The sequence below is a fragment of the Eschrichtius robustus genome, chromosome 20, assembly GCF_028021215.1.
Source record: "Eschrichtius robustus isolate mEscRob2 chromosome 20, mEscRob2.pri, whole genome shotgun sequence".
Lineage (NCBI taxonomy): Eukaryota > Metazoa > Chordata > Mammalia > Artiodactyla > Eschrichtiidae > Eschrichtius > Eschrichtius robustus.
In genome coordinates this window covers 64,422,789-64,446,146 of record NC_090843.1, presented here as the reverse complement: position 1 = coordinate 64,446,146, position 23,358 = coordinate 64,422,789, and the positions used below count along the sequence as shown (strand labels likewise).

General features: G+C 37.4%; 1 protein-coding gene and 1 pseudogene across 4 annotated transcripts in view; one reads left to right on the top strand and one right to left on the bottom strand.

Annotated features, from left to right (window-relative positions):
• NCOR1 (nuclear receptor corepressor 1) overlaps nt 1-23,358 on the bottom strand; it is a 144,787-nt gene that overhangs the window by 88,485 nt on the left and 32,944 nt on the right. For all 4 annotated transcript variants that reach the window (XM_068531636.1, XM_068531639.1, XM_068531637.1 and 1 more), the window contains exons 4-6: nt 20,389-20,581; nt 15,502-15,684; nt 3,909-4,022 (exon numbers count right to left, since the gene is read on the bottom strand). In XM_068531636.1, coding sequence (XP_068387737.1) covers nt 3,909-4,022; nt 15,502-15,684; nt 20,389-20,581 — 490 coding nt within the window. The remainder of the gene's footprint in view (nt 1-3,908; nt 4,023-15,501; nt 15,685-20,388; nt 20,582-23,358) is intronic.
• Nucleotides 22,597-23,106, top strand: LOC137755425 (glycine cleavage system H protein, mitochondrial-like; annotated as a pseudogene).

The window sequence follows — 23,358 nt, the reverse complement described above, 5'->3', positions numbered from 1 at the left end:
CTGTGCACTGTAGGCTATTCGGTAGTACCCCTGGCCTCTACCCACTAGATGCCAGCAGCACTCCACCCCTCCCCCAAGTTACAACAATCAAAACAGTCTGCAGTTGAGAACAATGTTCTAATCTCAAAAAGCCAAAATGTAATTCTCAGAAAATTTATTAGCTTTAAGGTAATATGTTAAATAACACACAAACAGCATAATCACAGATGATAAATTTGGAATATCTAGCACCTACAGCTGATTCTCTCTAGACGACCTACACTCTCCAACGTTTAAACCTGCTTTCTTGAGGCACTCCACGTTACACAGAGTCTATGCCAAGAACAGGCAGGCTAAGTGAGGCTGTAACAGAGAATACTGAGAGACAAGGGGGAAATCGTATCATGACAAATATTTACTGGTATCCTATTATGTAAAGGCACTTACCTCTTCAGGGCTAATTTTAAAGGCTGATATTTAAGGTGTTTGCATATCCCAAGATTTAAGTTTTGCAAAATTTTATTACATATTTGACTTCATGTTGGCTTAACTGCTAAGAACAGATTAACCTATCGTTTGGCAGAAAAAAATTAATTTAAAACCTTCACATTTACATAATATAATTTTATTCTAAGTCTATAGATAGAAGTAATTAATGCCTCAAACATATGTTGACTATGTTCTATGTGCCAGGCACCTGCGAGACACTAAGGAAACAATGAATAAGATATCCTTCCTGGTGTAGGAAGATAAGCAGTCTTGAAAGGCTTCATAGAGAAAATGATACTTGAGCTGGGTCCTGAAGTCGAGTGCACTCAACAGACAAGAAAGGCAAGCCACGAGGATGCCTGACGGCAGGGGCAACATCACAGGGTAAATTACTAACGTCAAGGGAACATTCACACCTGTTCTGGTAGGGTATGGCTAAGAAAGGAGTATTGGGCCACAGGCCAGCCAGGCAGGCATGTAAGCACTGATGAAAAGGCTGGGTTACTCTGTAGAAAGGGGGAAATCATCAAAAGGTTTTACTTGGAGAACCACGTCAGGGGGCTCAAATATGAAGGATGGATTAGAAAGAAAAAAAAGACTGAAGGAAGGAAACTCAGCATCTGTGAGAGGTGAGGGCTCCAATCAAGCAACTGGCAAAGGAGGAAGAGAGAAGCAATTGACCAGACCAATATCCAGGAGGCAGGACTGAGGCTCTTCATTGATTAACCAAGTCTGCAGAGTGGCAAAGAGAGAAATCGATAGTTTCTAGGACGATGGCCGTGGTGACCAGAGGTTGTTGGCACTAAGTACATTCTCCACTGTCAATCACTTTCTTTCTTCTGGTGCCACGTTAACTTGCAAATCATTCAATCAAAATATAAACAACACGTTCCTGAAAGCTTCACTGCACACCCCCTCTTTTCTATACGTATTACAATGCCGAAATTAGAGCATTTACAAACATTTTTGGAACCTACAACTGGGAAGGGTAACAGCAAAGTGAACTGTTAAAAACAGTCCAGGAGAAGAGTCTGTTTGGAGACTAAATGAATCCTAGCCTCAAGTTTAAATGTGATACAAGGCAATTTTTCTCCCAGGAAGCCAATTTTAAAACTAACAGTCAGTTTGAGGTAGTTTTCTGCCTCGCACTAACTTTCTAAATAAAAGAAAGATGCCTCATACGAGATAAGGGCCCCTATCTCTTGGGCCATATTTGGCTTAATTGCCAACCAGTATCTGCCACTGTCAAACAAGGAACAAGAGGGAGATGTACTCCTGTTGCCCCCCATCGCTCTGTGCCCTCGGTGTCAAGATAGGTAAGGTCATTCATGACAAAAAGCTACAAAGGCAGTGAAGGTCTAACAAAAGGCAGCATGGTGAGGAGGAAGACACAGGCAAGGGGCAGTGGTGAGAAAGCCGGCCTGCTCCCAACACGCCCCTCGGGGACTTCTGCTACCATCCAGGGTCTACTGGCCTGCCTGCTCCCATCACGCCCCTCGGGGGCTTCTGCTACCATCCAGGGTCTACTGCACAAGCACCACCAAGGCAGACGACTAGCAGCAGGGGCTACAAAAAGAACCTATTTTTTGAAAGATATTTCTACGGTTACTGAATTAAAAACAATCCTCATTGCAAGTCTAATATTAAGACAGATTTCAAGTTTGGTTCTTCTATTCTTCACAGAATGTGTAACAAACTGAATTGTAAATGCTAAAATGGCAAGAAGAGGTCTAAAAGGAGCTTTCGTTTCTGCTGATGGGCATCAAGGAACATTTACCACACTAGCTAATGAAAAAAAAATACATATATATAAATTAACACAAACTGAATTCTCTATCAGATCTTGTTCAATAGTTTTCAGTCCTCACATCCTAGAGTCAGGCAACTGCAGAATTCACTAACATTGGAACTGTTTATTAGGCCTGTAAGAGAAGGCTAATTAAGAAACTCAATCAATTAATAAATATCATTGAATTCAATGTATTTGAAAAGTAACTCATACTAAGAAAGAAGTCCGTACTTTATAAGATCCTTTTCCATTATTATCAGCTCTAATCCCTATTTACTTTACCCCTGAAGTCACAAACTGGCCATGAAGCCTATCAGCCCTCAGAAGTACTTTCTTGTTCTCCAGTGTGCTTTTTAAAAGCAGGAGATTTCATATAAAACCCATGTACCTTACTTCTCTTAAACAAGGGAGCACCTGTTGACCTTGGGCCACATCCCTGCAAGGACCCCAGCGTCACTGCCCTCCAGGCATGCCCTGAGGGGTCCTCATCACTCATTCCACCGACTGCCCTTCACCCTCACTGGACTCATCTTCACGTAGGTTGTTCTGCCCAATAAATTGGACTGATTTTGAACCCAGTCAAGGAACTAGTAATAATTGCCCATATTTCTGCCTCTCAGTGACTTAAAATTCCTTAAGTATTGTATACCTGATGACTTTCGGTTATCTATCTACACACACACGAACACCTGAGTCCAAGATCATTCCTATACAAGTGTATTTAATGACTATCTCACAGCTGCTTTTCTTAAGGTCAATTTCCTTTAGGATCTGGGCTAACCTTGCTACAGGATGCCTGTGTAAGACTCCACTCACTACAAGGCAAATAAACTGAAATGACGATCCCCAACTTCTACCTTATGATCACCTTAAGCTGACAAGCCAATTCTCTACCACAGTACTTAAAGCATATAATTCTTTCTTGAACTGGGGGCTTCTGGAAGCCCAGTGTTAAGCAGCTCTGTTGAAAGGTTTTCTTCACATTAAGGTGAAATCAGTTTCCCTCTAACTGCTAGTTCCTGGGCTGGATTCTGGCCAAAAACCAACTTCAGCATCACAAAATTATTCATAGAATTGAGGCCTGGCTTTCCTAAATCCGGGGACACTTTTAATTATGAGTATGAAAGAAGAAATTATTTTAACAAACCTAAAAAAGAAAGTTGACCTAAAGGTCAATGGCCTCATACTTTGTAACTAAAATTCAAAGCACAGCCCAGCTATCAGTTCTGAAGCAGATAATGCAAGTCGTTTCCACGTCCAATGACCATCTCTACTAAAATAGTGTATTTGGCATTAAATGTTGCTTATAAAGTGAAAAACTACAGAATGGCTGTATTATGTGCTACACAATTGCTTACCACTCTTTATATAACAGGAGAGAGACTCAGCTGATAAAATTATACTGTCACAAAATAGTATTATATCATATAACATGCAAATGAAATATTAAATAATTTAAGACACAACTATCAACTTTTCTTCAGTACATAAAGAAAAAACACCAAGCTTCAGTCAAAGTTTAAGAACATTAAAAATTATAACAGAAAGCAGGTTAATACAATTAATATTACCACAGAATACACAGATGACTGGAAAAGGCATAGTCCAGTGGTTTTAAAGGCCTGTGCCGTCGGGAACGGCATGAACTTACCCGATTTTCATCGTAAATAATTTGGACAATACTGCGGTGTTTCTGCTCCACAGGAGGAGGGGACACAGGCTTCTCAGGCTCTGGAGGTTTAGCGGCTTCTTCTTCGAGCTGTTGCTAAGAGACCCAGAAACGAAGAGTCAGGCATCTGCTGCACATCAGCCCCACGAGTAATTAATCACCAGAGATAACACATGCTTCTGAGCAATGCTTTGCTGATTCTATAGGGTAATCACTTAATCTACTAGGGCCTAATGGACCGGACCCAAAGGCTCTAACGAACCCAATCAGATTTATTTTGACTAATAACCAAACAACATAAGTCATCATTTGAAAAATCCTTTTATATTTTAATTCTGATAAATTTAAAGCAAAATAGTAAGAGAATCTAAACATATGAAGGTACCCCATCTACCTCTATCACAATGACCTTTTGTGGCACTGTAATAATGCTTTTCTGTGTTATACATACACAGTATGTGTTAATGTCTGGCGGGGAGAGTACGGTAGAACATTTAAGGGTTAATCCTTAAGTCAGCACAGCACCATCCTCTACCCTACTCCCCTGCCAAACTTTATATTCTATAGCGAAGAGGCCCTGGGAAAACCAAAAGAATATGGACTGCTGGTGTGTGCAATCACAAAGCAGGAGCCTACCTGAATTACTGTGCCCAGGATTCAGCCTCAGGGTCGCCCTTTACAAGTGGTTTGATCCTAGGATCTCAATCTTGAGCAAGTATATAAACCCCTCACGTGTAAAGTAGGGATATTAATCCTACCTACCACATAGCTTTCTGAGAGATTAAATGACTCAATATATGTCAAGCACAACTATAAACAGTCAGTACCTATTACCTACAATTATTACTGAAGTAAGTAAGGACTCAGCTAGGTTCACTGCTTTTTGTCTTCCATCACCTAACTAGTGCCTGATACCTAGTAAATGCTCAACAAATAGCTACATGGATATAAGTTCACTGAATGAAATGATAAAAAAGACATTAGGTAAAGATGGTTAAGTCTACCAAAGGCCTAGCAGAAAAAAAGTCACCTATACTACCAAGTAAGACTGATAGTCAAGGTTCCTAGTCATTTAAGTCAGACCGTACCCAAATGAAAGGATAAAAATCCTCCAAGAGAGAAGCTTTGAGGACCACTTCCACTTTGGAACAGAAAGTACTCTTTCAACCTGCTATCTGTGTGAGCAAAAGATACTTGGAGTTCTGAGATCATTTTTATGGGAATGAGTTCTTCAACCATGCCCTTTTATTCCTTTGTTCAGAGGGCCTTCTTTTAGAATCCCCGTTAAGTAGGTGCAGAGAAAGAAATAAACAAGGAAATCACATTTTGTTCTTAGTAGCTAAGTAGCCCTGGGACAAAACCACAGTAACAGAAAGTCTAAAAACAACAAAACAAACAAACTTTCCTCACCTATTCTTTTACATTAACTTTACGATAATTTTGGCAAACTTTAAAAATAAATTTAGTTAGAATTTTTATTGAAATTGTATAAAATGTGAATTAACATGAGCTCACATTATTAATACTGTGTTTCTATTCTGCTGTATTTATTTACTCAAGTTGTCTTTTATATTCTTCAATAAAATCTATAGTTCCTGTATATCTCATAAGTCATACACTATGTCTCATTATTTTTAATTATTTTAATGGGTTACGTATTATTGAGCATTCACTATGTGACACATTATATAATACATTATCTCAACTCATACAACAATCTCATGATTCAGTTGGTGTTATTAGTATTATTACTATTTTATACATGAAGAAACTAAAGAAAAGTAAAAATATGACCAACCCAGAAGGATAAGACTCACTAAGACTTAAAAAAATTGTCAATAAATCTAATATGATTTAATAAATAAAAGAGGGCTCAACATATTAAAAAAAGGCAAGGGGGGGATATTTTTTAAATGACCAAGCAGATTTTTTAAATGAGTCAAATAAAAATTCCAGCAATAAAAACATAATTATTGAGGGACTTCCCTAGTGGTCCAGTGGGTAAGACTCCAACGTTCCCAATGCAGCAGGCATGGGTTCAATTCCTGCTCGGAGAACTCGATCCACATGCATGCTGCAACTAAAAGATTCCACGTGCCACAACTAAGACCCAGTGCAGCCAAATAATAAATAAATGTTTAAAATAAAAACATAATTACTGAAATTGAAAACACACTTGACAGCAGATATGCCAGAAATGAAGATACTGCACATAATGAAGCCTGAAGAAGGAAAAAACGGGAAAGAAAAGCAATTAAGAGACATGGAAGACAGAGTGATAAAATATTACATCTAACAGGACTTTCAAAAGATGATAAAGAAACTGTAGGAAAGGGTTTTGTAAAAAAGATAATGGCTAAGCAATTTTCCAGAACTCATGAAAAACTCTAACATATTCAGGAAGTCAAGTGAGTCTCAACCTGGAAAGATTAAAAAAAAAAAAAACACCCACTCCTAAAGAAATCATAGTAAAAACAACAGCACTCAAAGAAAAAGTTACTGAAAGCAGCCAGAGAGAAAATTCAGACTCTCCACAAAAGAACACAAATTAGACTAAGGGCTGATCTCTTCACAATGAAAGGAAAAAGACAGCATGCAGGGAAAACTGAGAAAATAACCACATTCCAAACAAAGATACCTTTCAATAACAGGCATAAGTAAAAGACAACAGTTAAGTTATAAAAACCAAACAAACACTGAACTCTCCAGCTAACAGATCCTCACTAAAGGAAATTCTAAAGGATGTTCTTCAAGAGGAAGCACATTCTCACAAATGGAAGAAGATCTGTGTTGCAAGAAGGAATGACGGGCAAATAAGATGACATATATGTGGGTGAACCGAAATGAAGATTGACCATATAAAATAATAATGTCTTTGGCAGTTTTAAGAAAATAAGAAAGAACTAAAATATATGACAACAATAGCATAAAAGTCGGGAGGAAAGAAAGAAATCAAGAAATTCTATGCCCTCCTATACTCAAGAAGATGGTTAAGATACTACTTAGTTTTAGGCTTCAAGTTAAACAGACTGTTAAAATTTCTGGGGAACCACTATAAACAAACAAATAACGTATAAAATCCAAACTGGTGGAGCAGGAGAAGATGGAATAAGACAATCAATCCAAAATAAGGGTTGGAAAAAACAAACAAGAACATCAGTATCAGCATAAAAAAGACAGGACAGGGACTTCCCTGGCGGACCAGTGGTTGAGACTCTGTGCTTCCACTGCCAGGGGCATGGGTTCATTACCTGGTCAGGGAACTAAGAGCGCACATGCCACATGGTGAGGCCAAAAAAAAAAAGACAAATAGAAAGCATAAAATAGTTTAAAAATAACTGAGATATTACCAATCATCATCATCAATTTTTTTTTCTTTTTTTAATAAATTTATTTATTTTATTTATTTATTTTTGGCTGCGCGTGGGCTTTCTCTAGTTGCAGTGAGCGAGGGCTACTCTTCGTTGCGGTGCGCGGGCTTCTCATTGCGGTGGCTTCTCTTGTTGCGGAGCACGGGCTCTAGGCGCCTGGGCTTCAGTAGTTGCATAGTGTGGGCTTAGTAGCTGTGGCTCGCGGGCTCTAGAGCGCAGGCTCAGTAGATGTGGCGCATGGGCTTAGTTGCTCCGTGGCATGTGGGATCTTCCCAGACCAGGGCTCGAACCTATGTCCCCTGTATTGGCAGGCGGATTCTTAACCACTACACCACCAGGGAACATCACTGTCAATTTAAAAGAACTAAATTACCCTGTGGAAAGACAGTTTGCCAGACTCAATAAAAAACAAAACCCAGATACATACTTATATAAGAGATATACCTAAAATACAAGCACAGAAAGTAAAGGGAAAGAAAAACATATACTAACCTATATCAACCAAAAGAATGCTGATCTAACTACATCAGTATAAGGCGAAGCAGACTTTATGGTAAACAAAGCATTGGCAAGGATGTGGAGAAAAGGGATCTCTTGTGCACTGTTGCTAGGAATGTAAATTGGTGCAGCCACTACGGAAACAGTTCCTCAAAAAATTAAAATAGAACTCCCATATGATCCAGCAATTCCACTTCTGGGTATTTATCCAAAGAAAAAAACATAAACAAGAAGATATATGCACCCCCATGTTCACTGCAGCAGTTTTTTTTTTGGGGGGGGGGTCATCATTAAAAGGGGTCAAAATGGGAAATGAAAGGGAGGATAACAGAGTTCGGGGTTGCTGGGGCTTCGGAGGTGCAGACTAGTTCCACAGTTTGATTTCCTCCTGGCCATTAAGGTAGGAATTTGAGGATTTTACAAGAGCTGAAGCAGCGCCACTTGAGAATGGAAAGCGGTAACTGGGAGGTTGCTGTCCACATTGTCAGAACCCAGTTTAGTTCACGAGCCTTCACATATAGGGTCAATTATAGTTTTCAGACTTTTTTGAAAGTTCAATACTTCTTGAAGACTTTCCAAAAAGCAGGCTTCCCAGGGCAATGTGAATTCACTAGCAGATTTGGCAGCTCACTCCAAACAAGCCTAGTTTTAGGCAAATAAAGTTTGCCTAAAAGACAGTTTAGCCCCAGCTCTTCCTTGCAAACACATCACCATTCCTGAGTCTCTTCTACAGAGAAATCTTGCATCTGCCACTGTATAAATTTCTTCAAGAGCTGGGCTGAAAGGCAGAAATCTTGGAATCCTAGCATGCATCTGAATTTAGGCTTGGACATACTTTCCTGGGGCATATTTTGTGTTTAGTTTCCCTTTCATGACAGAAGAGATGAAGAGAAGCATCAATAAAATCAGGGGCCCATGTTTCCATATTAATATGAACCTGCTGGTCTTGGAGAGTCTCCCAGAGAGGCGGGGGGGGGGAGGGGGGACCCGGCCACTGCTCACCCTTGGGACACAAGACACTGGCAGCAGCCACTCTTGGGAGCTCCCCCACTGCGTAGATGCTGGTACTAGCGGGCCCCACTGCAGCACTATTCACAATAGCCAAGACATGGGAACAACCTCAGTGTCTACCAACAGGTGAAGGGATAAAGAAGATGTGGTATATATACACAATGGACTATTATTCACCCATAAAAAAAGAATGGAATCTCATCATCTGCAACAATATGGATGGACCCTGAGGGCATTACTTTAAGTGAAGTCAGATGGAGAAAGACACATACCGGTGGATCTCACTTATGTGTGGAATCTTGAAAGAAAGACAGGAAGGGAAGGAAAGAAGTAAAGGAAGGTAGGCAAGAAAGAAAGGAAGGAGAGAAAGAAAGAAAAGGAAAGAAAGGAAGGAAAGAGGGGAAAGAAGGAAGGAGGAGAGGGGAGGGGAAGAAACAGGAGCTGGTAGATGCAAGAACAGACTGGTGGTGGCAGGGGCAGGGGGGAGATGGACCAAATGGGTGAATAGTCAAAAGGTACAAACTTCCAATTATAAAATAAATAAGTCATGGAGATGTAAAGTACAGCTTGGTAACTATGGTTAACAACACTGCACTGTATATTTGAAAGTTGCTAAGAGAGTAGATCTTAAAAGTTCTCGTCACAAGAAAAAAAATTCTGTAACTATATGTAGTGATGGATGGTTAACTAGCCTTATTGTGGAGATCTTTTTGCAATACATTCAAATATAAAATCATTATGTTATACACCTGAAACTAATATAACGTTGCATGTCAATTTTTTTTACCTCAATTTTTTAAAAATTGAGAACTACTAGGAAAAAGATACAAATCCAAAATCATAGTGGTAATTGATAAGTTACAGACAAAAATGAGAGAAGATATGGATGATTTTTTTTAAGTAGAGAATATATACTCTTCTCAAGTATGCCCAGAGTATTTTTATGAAATCGATCATCATCTAGGCCAAAATTCAAGAACCAATTATTTCAAAAGACTGGGTATTAGAGACCATACTCCCTGGCCACAATAAAGTTAGAAATCAAATAACCAAAAATAGTCAAGAAAACATTATATATAAGAAATTTAAAAGAACACTTTTATTAATACAGGAGTTGAAAAGGAAACCAGGATGGATAATAAAATGCATTATAAATTAAAGCTTGCTGAATGAAGTTAAAGTAGTGCATAGGGAGAAGGGGGAAGAAAAAACTGAAAAGTTAATGTTGACAAATTATAAAAGAGCAGAATAAAATCAAAGAGGAAATAAGAAGCAGAAACTGATGATACAGAAGATACAACTATATTCCCCAAAATGAGGGAAAAAACTATCTCCAGAAGAAATAGAAGTGAATGTTTTTAAATTGAATCACTAATTTAAAAATACTTTTTACACTGACACACCATTGTGGGGGCAATTATACTTCAATAAAGGTGTTTAAAAAAATAAAAATAAAAATAAAAAAAATAAAAATAGATGTACTAAAAAAAAAAAAAAAAAAAAAATACTTTTTACACAAAAAATACCCAATAGATCCAGCTGATTTTACCAAATAATTACAATCTTAAACTATTTCAGAGTTTAGAAAGGTTATGACATTAGCATGATCTGTTACCAAACCAGACAAGAACCATATAAGAAAAGAAAATGACAGGCTTATCTATCTCACAAATAAGATACAAAAATCCCAAAATAAATACTGGTAAGTCAAGTCCAGCAATTTATTAAAAATAGATAATACATCATGACTAAGTTAGGTTAAACGTAAAAATCCACAGGTGACTTAACACTAGAAAAATAACTGATGTCATTCATCCTATTAATATATTTTAAAGGAGAATAATTAGATCAACAAACTTATGCAGAAAAAGCATTTGGTGAACTTCAATGTCCCTCATGATTAAATTCTCAGCACACTGGAACAGATGGGAATTTCCCAATCTGAGGAAGGATGTCTATAATACTGACATCATAACCAGTGGTAGTAAAAAGTAAAAGGCATTCCTGAAAAAGCAGAAAAGAACAAGAATAACCACTTTCAATGTTGCACTGCAGGGTTTTTTTTTTTAAGTATTTTTGATGTGGACCATTTTAAAAGTCTTTATTGAATTTTGTTACAATATTGCTTCTGTTTTATGTTTTAGTTTTTTGGCTGCGGAGGCATGTGGGATCTTAGCTCCCAGATCAGGGATCAAACCCGCACCCCCTGCACTAGAAGGCAAAGTCTTAACCACTGGACCGCCAGGGAAGTCCCAATGTTGTACTGCAGTCTTAAGCAGAGCAATAAGGCAACAGAAAAGTAAGGAAAAGGTTTAAGAACTGGAAAGAAAGAAACAACTGTCTTTTTTTTTTTTTTTTTTTTAACTGTTGATACGACCCATTACCTACATAGAAAACCCAAAAAAATCTACAAATAAGTAATTAACATTACAAGGATAATTTAGGGAGGTTGCTGGCATATATTAAAAAAAAAAAAAGACTGCAGATAAACAACAAGGAGCTACTGTATAGCACAGGGAACTATATTCAATATCTTGTAATAACCTATAATGGAAAAGAATATGAAAAAGACCATATATATATGAATCACTTTGCTGTACACCTGAAACTAATGCAACATTGTAAATCAACTATACTTCAATTTTTTAAAAAAAAGTTATTCTAGCATGTGAAAAAAAAACTGCAACAGTTAGAAGAAATATAATTTTTGAAAAGATATTATTAACAATAGCATCAAAAATATAAAGCCCCTAGAGTTGAATCTAACACAAGGCATATAAAAGAAAGTAATAAAACATGAAAGCCCTCCTAAATAGACAGATATACCACAGCCACGGACTGGAAGACTCATTAACATAAAGGTACCGTCATCCTGGAACTGATTTCTGTATTACATATGATTCCGGTGAAAATTACAGAAAGATATTTTGGAAAACTGAAAAATATGATTCTAAAAGTTATATGAGATGGTAAAAAACTTTTAAAAAGCTAAATCATGCCCACAGAAGTGGGGTTTGCCTCACTGGAAAAAAAAAGAATAAAGCTCTAGTAATCAGAAGGATATCTATTATATTTCTGCATCAATACCACAAAGGACACAAAGACCACAAAGCCCAGAAATCAATCCATATACAGATGCAAACCTGAATTATAATAGAGCTAAAAGTGTAGAACAGTTGGAAAAGGATGAACTTTTTAATTATCAATACAGGGAAAAAAATGAATATTGACCTCTACCTTGAGGCAGACACAAAAAGTCAATTTCTGGTGGATTAAGAATAATGTGATGAGGGCTTCCCTGGTGGCGCAGTGGTTAAGAATCCGCCTGCCAATGCAGGGGACACGGGTTCGAGCCCTGGTCCAGGAAGATCCCTCATGCCGCGGAACAACTAAGCCCATGCACCACAACTACTGAGCCTGCACTGTAGAGCCCACGAGCCACAACTACTGAGCCCACGCACCACAACTACTGAAGCCCGTGTGCTTAGAGCCCATGCTGTGCAACAAGAGAAGCCACCGCAATGAGAAGCCCGCACACCAAAAACGAAGAGTAGCCCCCGCTCACCACAACTAGAGAAAGCCCGCGCACGGCAACAAAGACCCAACACAGCCAAAAATAATAAATAAAAATAAATTGTAAAAAAAAGAATAATTTGATGCGAAAACTATAAAACTTTTAAAAAGACAATATAAGTAAACTCTTTTAATGGTCCCAGGGTAGTCTCACATAAAATCTACAGAAATTCTGTTCACCAAAAATACTGACCTAAATGTAAGAGCTAAAACTACAAAACTCCAAGAAGAAAACATAGGTATAAATCTTTGTCACCTTGGATTATGCAACTTGGATTAAGGTGTTCTTAGATATGACACCAAAAGCGCAAGTGATGAAAGAAAAAATAAACTGGACTTCATCACAATTAAAAACTTTCTGCCCCAGTATGACTCTGTCCTGCTCAGCTGTCCTCTGAAAGGAAGTCACTTATCTCCGTCCACCTTCTCTCCCACCTAAGTGTGTGCCCCTGAGGCCCCAGAACTATCTTTTAGTTGTCTACTGAAGACAAACAAAGATTATCACTTCAAAGTGGAGAATGATGAAAAGGAGCGGTTATCTTTAGGAAGGGTCAGTTTCGGGGCTGGTGCAAAGGATGAAGTGCACACTCTTGAAGCAGAGGCAGCCTAAGCAAAGCAGCCCTGGCGAGGTTGATAACGTCTGTATGGCCAATGGCTTCCCTGGGGGGCTCTGAAACAATACTACGTGTGGTCTAAAAGTAGTTCAGGGCTTGTACTTATCAGTGGACAGCACTTAGAAGATGCAGAGTAAGAAGATGAAGAAGAGGAGGACGTGAAACCCCTAAGTATATCTGGAAGTGGTAGCAAGGTTCCACAGAAAACAAGCAAAACTTGCTGATGAAGGTGAAGAGGAAGCTGAAGAAAAAGCTCCAGCAAAGAAATCTATATGATACTCCAGCCAAAAAGGCATAAAATCAAACCATAATGGAAAAGACTCAAAACCATCAAATACCAAGAGCAAAAAAGTCAAGAATCCTTCCCAAAAACAGAGGGGAAAAAAAAAAAAAAGAAAAAAACCTCCTAAAACACCAAAAGGACCTAGTTCGGTAGAAGACATTAAAGTAAAAATGCAGGCAAGTCTAGGAAAAAGCACAATAAACAGTCCTGGTAAATTAAGACAGGGAGAGAGGAAAAGGAAAGACGAATACAAAGGAGAGTCCAAACTGAGTCTCATTAGCAATCCAGACGAAGTCTTCTATTTTAATCTCAATCCCCGTTCCTGACTTTCCAGCCACCCACACCCCTCTCCAGGCTAGAAGCAATCTCACTCTTGATTTCCTACAGCACTTTCGTTTGACTGCTGTGATTCAGCGAATCTTATACCTTGCCTTCTATTACTTATTCATTTGATTTACCTCTTTGACCATGTTTTAATCACTTTTGTATCTCCCTAGATGCTCAATAAATATTTGAATGAATCAAATAGAGGAAATAACGGTTTTGTACATCAACGAATACTATCAGGAAAGTAAAAAGACAACCCACAGAATGAGAGAAAATATTTGCAAATCATACATCTGAGTATGTAGAATATATAAAGAACTCTTACAACTCAACAATAAAAAGACAACCCAGCTAAAAAAGAAATGGGCAAAGGATCTGAATGAACATTTCTCTAAAGAAAATATGCAAATGGCCAACAAGCACATGAAGAGATGTTCATCATTGGTTACTAAGAAAATGAAAATCAAAACCACAATGAGATACCACTTCACATTTACTAGGATAGCTATTTTAAAAAAAACCAACAACAAATGTTGACAAGGAAGTAGAGAAGGTGAAACCCTCCCTCATACACTGCTGGTGGGAATTTAAAATGACACAGCCACTTTGGAAAACAGTTTGGCAGTTCCTCAAAACTTTAAACAGAGATTTGTCATGTGACCCTGCCAATTCTACTTCTAGTATATATCCAAGAGAACCAAAACAACATGTCCACACAAAAACTAGTGTGTCCTAGCAGCACTATTCATAACATCCCAAAGTGAACACAACCTAAATGCCATCAACTAATGAACGGATAAACAAAACATAGTATATCCATGCAATGGGAATTTTGTGCTGATACAAGATACAGCATGGATGACTCTTGAAAACATGCTAAATAAAAGGAGTCAAAATGTCACATATTATGATTCTATATTTATCTGAAATGTCCGGAATAGGCAAATCCATATATAGAGAGAAGAGGTTTATAGTTGCCAGGGGCTGGGGGGGAGAGGGAAATAGAGTAGCTGCTAAAAGATATGTGGTTCCTTTCTGAAGTGATAAAAATGTTCTGGAAATATATAATGATGACGCACAATTTTATGAATACATAAAAGCCACTGAACTGTACACTTTAACAGTGTACACTAAAGTGTACACTTTAACAGTGTACACTAAAGTGTACACTTTAACTGTACACTTTCTTAATTTCAAAAAAAAAAAAAATCCTCCCCCCCCACCCCCCCAAAAATTGAAATGACGAGCCACAAATTAGGAGACACGTGCTATACACATACCTGACAAGAGGCTTCAGGAAACACTAAACATAAGAAAATGACAAAGTAACCATCCACATAAGGCACACAACCCATAAACAAATGAAAACAAGCTCTGTCTCATTCCTCATCAGAGAAATGCAAATCAAAACTATTTCACATCCACGTGAAGGCAAGAACATGCACAAACTGGAACGTGAACACACTGCCAGTGGGAGTATAAATGGTGCTGCCATCTCAGCAGATGTGGTCTCATCTAGCACATGCGAACACATGCACACGATCAGGCCACGGAACGCCATTCCTGGGCACACGTCCTAGAAAATCTGTCTACACGTGAACCAAAAACATAGCACCATGTGTGGAATAGCAAGAAACTAGAAACAACACATCCAGTAAGAGCCAACACGGAACAGACAAATAAGTTTTGCTATCTGGAATCATAAAACCAGACAATACCACAAGAAAATGAATGGATGAAACTAAGGAAACTAACAACAAAAATAAGCAAGTCACAGAACATACAAGGCATGATTTCCTTTACGTAAAGTTAAAAATATGGAAAGTTCAACATTCTCTTGTTTAGTGAGACAAACATACATTCTGAGAATGTATTAAGCAGTAAAATCAAACACTTACTTGTTTCTTTTTCAGTTTAAGGATCTGCTGTTCTACTTTTGCAATTTCTCGATCTACACGATCCATACTCTGTATTAACTCTTCCTTTGAAAGTTTTGAAGGTGAAGCATTTTGATCATCTCCACATGGTTGCCCAGAGATTGGAGAGGAAGGAGCTTCATGTTTGACTCCAAATGCTGGATCCTTTAAGGAAGAAAATCAAGAACAAATGATTTCTCACTAACAGCCAATGTCAGCTGCAAGATCCTCTTAACTGAAGAAAGTGAATTTTAAAGCTTAGCAGAGCAATGTGTGCTCTCTGTAGATGGCAGTCCTATGGTAGCAATTTTCTCCCTCCCTCCCTTTCTCTCTCTCACACACACACAAACCCACACCACTGCTGTTTATAGTTTAGACATATCATTCACAATTTGGAAGATCCTAAAAGCTATCCAGAATGAGGTGGCTAAGTGGCTAACCAGCCTTTAGTACAACGATAACTGAGACTTCTAATTTCTGCAGAAATAATAACGCAATCACGGCAAAGGAAGATACCAATTCCTCAGCCATTTCCTCGTAATGGCACTCCAAAAGGTCTGAACATGCATGCCCTGTGTGCCCACCCAACGTAACAGCTATGATATGGCTGTTCCTATCAAAAAGTTTTTAGACTTTCCAAGGGCCAACAGTGAGGTACAGAAGTCCAAGAAATGATCTAGAAGTTTTGTTGCTACAGTCACCCAGGCCTACCTTCATAAAGGGCAACTAAGCCTGCCCACCCTATATCGCACATAACATCTCTTCAGCCTAATATATCATCCCACTCCAGCTTCAAACCAGCAGGGGACTACAACAGATTGAAGGCCCCTCCACCCAAAACCTATCACCCCGTCAACACACACATGCACGCATGCACACACACACATACAGCCTACTAATCTCCAGTCTAAAGTGAAGATATAAGCAACACTGTAGAGCACATCAATTTTAGGTTAAGGTACTAGTTTTCTTTAGGGTATAAGAAGCCTAGAATGAGCATAGTTCCTAGGACTATAGAGCCCTCAATGTATTAAATAAGATTAATTAACTGTGAGAAATCAGTAGTTCTAACCAAGAATGCACTTAATTATACCTGGATAGTTGTTCCAAAACACCTTGGAACAGAGATTTCAACTAAAACATAACATGTATATTCCTGAAAAGTCTGATATTCTGTAACAGTATAGTTAAATATAAGACTTCTGGGGAAAATAGGATTATGGTTATTACTTAAACTTTGCAAGCAGAGCATTAGCAAAAACAACAGCTACCCTAACAGAAGTAATAATATTGTTAAAGCTCCAAAATCATTTGCATTTAGACTACAGTCAATTCTTTGGTAGCCATAAACCCTATAGTTTACGCTTCCTTTGTTAATCCTTGAGGTCATTTGCTTCCAGTAGAAAATAGTATGTTTCATCAAAATAAAAATCAGATTTGGGGTATAAAGATTTTTATCAACCTTTAAAAACAAAAAAGTACAGGAGAAAATGTCTTTGCAGTTTCTTTTCAACATTCCAATCTTCATTAGTTAGCTTAACATTGAAAAGCAGAGCAGTTCATGAATTAACTAAGCCAGCTACTACCTGCACTAAATGAAAACTAAATGCAGACTTTTCAAATCTTTTTAAGGTCTTCATCTATCTCAAAGGCTATTTCTTAATTATGAGGCAGCTTGATCCTGAGAGCCTGAAAACATTCATGTGCAGGGAACAATCATTCACGAATCTTTAGGACTTCCATGTTATATTCATATCATTCTCTTACATATGCATATGAGCTAATTTGTGTTACATAACACGTGTAACAGCAAAACAGATTATATTTCGATTCAGCAGATTTTGAAAATGCTCCTCAGGTGATCTGATCCGTGCCCTAAGAACTACTATTACAAATCAGTATTTTCCACTGACTTCTTCTCTAGTTAAATATTTAACAAAAAACAAATTCCTTGAGTGCCTATTATATGACAGGCACTAGGTAGAGTGGTGAACAAAACAGGCATGATGCTCGCCTTCAAGGAGTTTATAATTTTGTATTGGAACATTCTGATAGTAATTTGAGGGAAGAAGCTAAGATTCCTACCTCACATCTTATATCACAATGAAAGCCAAATAACAGCAAACATTTATATGAGATTTATTAGCAAATCACAAGAAGCCTCAAACAAACAAAAAAAGGCATTCACATTATCTTGAGCTCAGGAAAGCCAACAGCAAAAGACATTTAAAAAAAAAAAAAAAAGACTGATGAATCAAAATAAAAAACAATTTTCTCTTCATCAAAATTGAAATAAAAAATTTAAAAGGCAAATGGAAAAAATCATTTGCAAAATGTGAACTCTAACAACTCAATATAAAATAAAAAACACACCAACAGAAAAATGAGCAATAGACATGAAAAAGCAATTCATAAAACAGGAAAAATAAACAAATGAAAAAATGTCAAATTTTACTAACAAGCAAATAAATGCAAGTTAAAAATTTATCAAACAATGACTTTTTAAAAAAACAGTAAACATGTGGTATCAGTAAGGGCACACAAGACCTGGGAGCCCTCATACCGTGCTATCAGGGACAAGAACTGGTTCTCCTGCTTTGCAGGGCAATCTGGATACACCCATGAAAACCTTAAAATATGCCAACTCTGGTCTCTAATTACTTACACTAACAGGAATTTACCTTAGGGAAATAAACAAGACTGTATACCAAAAAAATCAACCTAGGGGCTTCCCTGGTGGTCCAGCGATTAGGACTCCGCACTTTCACTGCCCAGGGTGAGGGCTCGATCCCTGGTCAGGGAACTAAGATCCCGCAAGCCGCAGAGCGCAGCCACAAAAAAAAACAAACACAAAAATCAACCTAAAGAAAATATGTCATTGTTCTAATGAGCAAACAGGTAACCTACATGTGTGGCAATTAAATAAATTACTTTATATCCATATATGGAATATGACTAAAAATAAAATTGTAAACTTAACGACACAAAAAGTATGTATTTAAGCAAAAATAAAGTTATATACAATATACAAAGCGAGCACATTAAAATATGCACAATTAACAACAATTTCTAACTGGTGAGACTGTAACTTTTTCCTTCAAACTTATCTAATTTAATCTTTCTATAAATGATATACCTGGGCTTAACAACATTAAAAAAAAAGAAAAAAACTAACAGATGCTAATTCTTTCAAAATCCCTACTTCTAAAAAAAGGAAAGTCACGATTTACAACTTAAGGGGGTGGGAAAAGAGCAGGACTAGGGGTCAGAGGTCATGGGTTCTCATTCCAACTCAGGAGGCTCGACCTAGGTCACTTAATTTTTCTTAACATCTGTCTTCTCTACTATAAAATGGAAATCAGCTGTACTCTGATCCAACATAACACATTATTTAAATGGATGAAGTTTTAAGATCTCTTTCTGCCAAAAAAATCTATAGCTATAAATTACCTTTGTGGTCATTTATTCAGCCTTGGAAGAAGACCTTTATTCACTGTATTTCTTTCTTTCTTTCCTTCTTTTTTAAATGTTTCAAACATTTCTTATAAACCCATAGACTATAATACAGATACTTCACATAGTGAAGCAGGTCTCAATATTCCTAGAAGCTTAGTTCATTTCTAGCTTATCACAAAGAGCTTTCCCTACCCAACTTATTATTTTGAATATTTTCAAATTTACATAAGAGTTGAAAGACAAGTATAATGGACACTCAATATCTTCATCTAGATTCACTAGCTGTAACATTTTGCTGTATTTGCTTTGTCTCTATACACATGCACACACCTACCTTTTTTTTTTTCCAGTTGATCTATTTGAAAATAAATTGCAAACATATTCACTATCTTTTAAATCATTTCTCACTGCATAAAAACTCAAAGAAAATGTGTATTTATTTATCTGATATCAGGGTGGACAGGGCCATTAGCCATAAAGGCAAATAAGCTTTATGGGAAAGATATCTGATAACAAAAAGGCAGGGGTAAGAGATATGAACATATGATAGTAAAGGGGTTAACACTTTATTGTTAAAAGCGTTTTAAAGAATTAGTTTATTCTTTCTAAAACAAATATTTATTCAGTACCTACTAAGTGCCAGGTACTTCCTAATCTGAAGATTTAATGACAAGCAAAATAGACAGTTAAATATGATAAACTCAGCAACAAAATAAGGGCATAATACAGGAAGATGCATTTCACAAAAGAAAGGCAAATAACAATAAACATAAGAGAAAAAGAGGTTTGATCTTAATAGAACCTTCTCATAAATCCACAATACACATTGTTTGAAATGTCACGAGATATAGCTACATATTAAAAGTTAACAGTTACCTCTAAGACAGAGAATTATAGATAACTTTTTTCCTCTGTATTTGCAAGAACATATTTTTTACACAAATTAGAAAAAGAAACTTTCTTTAAAAATTATAAGCACAATTAAACCTTACCTAAAACGTGTCTTCTCCTATGCAGTAAGTTAATAAACTGCAACTGAATTTAAGGGTATTATTTAAAATTTAATTTAAATTTAACAGAACTGTGGTAGTCTTGAGTCTGACCACATTTTACAGCCCAACAAGCCGATATAAAATGCTTGAGATTTAACAGCAATTGAACGTCATTCAACAGCAGTTTTTCTTTACAGCAGTCCTCGGATTGTTTTCATTTACCAAAAAGTTAAAAGTACTGACTTTAAAAGTCTGGAGTATTAAGTCTGTGGTTTTTAGTTTTAACAAAATTTTTACTTTCCCATAGCACTAACCTTTAGAGACTGGCATAACTGGACTTTCTTTTAGGCGCTGTGCCTGAATATGGCTAAACAAACATTTCAGACCGACAACTCCACAGGGTAAGAGAACAAATATTTACCTTCTTAGCATCTGCAGAAGACCTCAACCCTTCTGGCAGCGTGTGCACTAAAGGTAAGACCGCAGCGCTGACCCGCTGGAAATGGGAATCAGAAACCTGCTCCAGACGTGGGCGCTTGGATTCCAGTGAATCATGATCCACCGGGGAAGGGCCTGGGTGAAACTGCTCATATCCAGTTCTCCTTTCTTGAGGCCTAATACATACAAAGAAAATAATCACTTGAAAATGTTTAAGTGATGCACAACTTCCTGCTAACATCCCTGGTTGAACTTTGAAATAAAAGAAAAGTTATGCTCACTTTCAAGTGAATTCCCTCACCCCAGGAGAATATATACCTCACTATAAAGTACTATTAAACTTAAATTCTGATAGGAAAAGTTTCTTCAGGGGAGGTGGGAGTAGAGGTGATAAAGTAGTGAAAGATGTAACAGAAGATTTCAACTTGCAGAAAATCTGAAGTTGCTGAAAAATATCCATAAAGTATTTTTAAACCTATGCCATAATAACTGAATATAATCTAGACTAGAAGAGCCACCGTTTTCAACCAATAATAAAAGCAAGCAGAAAAAAAAATAATAATAACAAATTTCCCAGCAACTGCCACACGGAAAGATAAATGACTTGAGTTGTGAGGTATTATTAAGACTTAAAAACAAGTCTCTTGAGTGGGAATGCAACAGTACTTTGAATACATAATTCTGACTCCTAAAACATGTATTTTGTCTAGTTTCCCCAAGTACCTAAGTATCCTGAAGGTCAGGAATCTGTTTTTAATTTCTCTACATGATATACTGTATAGAGTACTATGTATGGGTGTTTGTTAATTTGACTTTTCATTTTCTACCGAAGTATTTACAGAAGCGACATCTTACCTATGGCCAAGCTTTAAACGAATGTCTCACAAAACAACTTTTAATTGAAAAGTTAATCATGGCGTTTCGTTTTTAGGATAGATGATAAAATAAACCCTGAGGTCTACAATTTTATTATACTTCAAAAATTTGAAATCTCATTCAAGACATAAGATCCCATTGTCTCCTTAAAATTCACAATGATGTCACAAAAAATACTGGAGTAGGGAGCTTCAAGAGTAAGACAAGGATGCTTGTTTTTGCCACTTCTTTTCAATATAGTATTGGGAGTTCTTATCAGAATATTAGGCAAGAAAAGAGAGAAAAGGCATCCAAATTGAAAAAGAAGAAGTATTTCTATTTGCAGATGACACAATCTCATATGTAGAAAACTCAAAAGAATCCACAAAAAAAATGTTAGCGCTAATAAATGAACAGAGCAAAGTTACAGGGTAAAAAAAAAAAATCAACATGCAAAAATCAGTTTTATTTCTATACACTGGCAATGAACAATCTGGACATGAAATTAAAAAAACAATTCCAGGACTTCCGTGGTGGCGCAGTGGTTAAGAACCCGCCTGCCAATGCAGGGGACAAGGGTTCAAGCCCTGGTCCAGGAAGATCCCACATGCCACAGAGCAACTAAGCCCGTGCGCCACAACTACTGAGCCTGCGCTCTAGAGCCCGCGAGCCACAACTACTGAGCCTGCATGCTACAAGTACTGAAGCCCGAGTGCCTAGAGCCCATGCTCCGCAACAAGAGAAGCCACCACAATGAGAAGCCCGCGCACCGCAACTAGAGAAAGCCTGTACGCAGCAACGAAGACCCAACGCAGCCAAAAATAAATAAATTTATTTTTAAAAAATAATAATAATTAAAAAAAAAAAAAACTAATACCGTATGATCGTGTGGCCACTTTGTAAACAGTCTGGCAGTTTCCCAAATGGCAAACAAAAAAACTACCATGTAATCAGCAATCCTACTCCTAGGTATATGACCAAGAAAAAGGAATATATAGATAGCCACAGAAAAATTTGTGCTTGAAAACAGCTATCAACTGATGAATAGAAAAATAAAATGTGTTATTTCCAAAACAAACAAACAAAAAAAACCAAAAAAACAGATTTTCATACTAAAATATCTCTGTAGCCTTTTAGACTTAAAATTCCCTACATTTTACTGACTTTCATCAGCTCTTAGTATCATCTTTAAATAGCTTTAAAACAAGTTTATCAAATGAATTTTTTATTGAAATGTACCTAATCATTTTAATTTTTTAAAAAAGATAACCCCTCTCCCCGCCGGCCGGGTGCGCTCTAGATGCTGCACGGAGACCCTCTGCACCCCTGCGAACTCATGGCGCTGCGAGTGGTGCGGAGCGTGCGGGCCACGGTCTGCAGCCTGCGCGCCATCTCTGCGCCCAACGCGCCCTGCCCGCCGCGGCCCTGGGGACTGCGGGAGGGCGCCGCGCACCGGACCCGCTCTGCTGTCGGGTCGTAAATTCAAACATGAATGGGTAACAACAGAAATCGGTGTTGGAACAGTGGGAATCAGCAATTTTGCACACGAAGCTTTGGGAGATGTTGTTTACTGTAGTCTGCCTGAAGCTGGGAGAAAATTGAACAAACAAGAGGAATTCGGTGCTCTGGAAAGTGTGAAAGCTGCTAGTGAACTCTATTCTCCTCTATCAGAAGTAGCTGAAATTAATGAAGCTCTAGCAGAAAATCCAGGACTTCTCAACAAATCTTGTTATGAAGATGGTTGGCTGATCAAGATGACCCTCAGTAACCCTTCAGAACTAGATGAACTAATGAGTGAAGAAGCATATGAGAAATACATAAAATCTATTGAGGAGTGAAAATGGAACCCCTAAATAAAGTAGTTTGAAACAACTGAATCTAGCATAGTTGTCTTAAATTAGTGGTGGATAGATTTTTAAAAAGCAACTTTTAGCAAAAGAAACTACTCACAACAGTGTTGCCTGAAGAAAATACCCCTTAACTTCCTAATGATTTCAGATAAACACTATGCATCTTTTTCACAACACACTGTGATTTTTAGTAATAATGAATAGACTATGTAATATTCAGTTATAATATTCAAAATTCCTGAAATTAT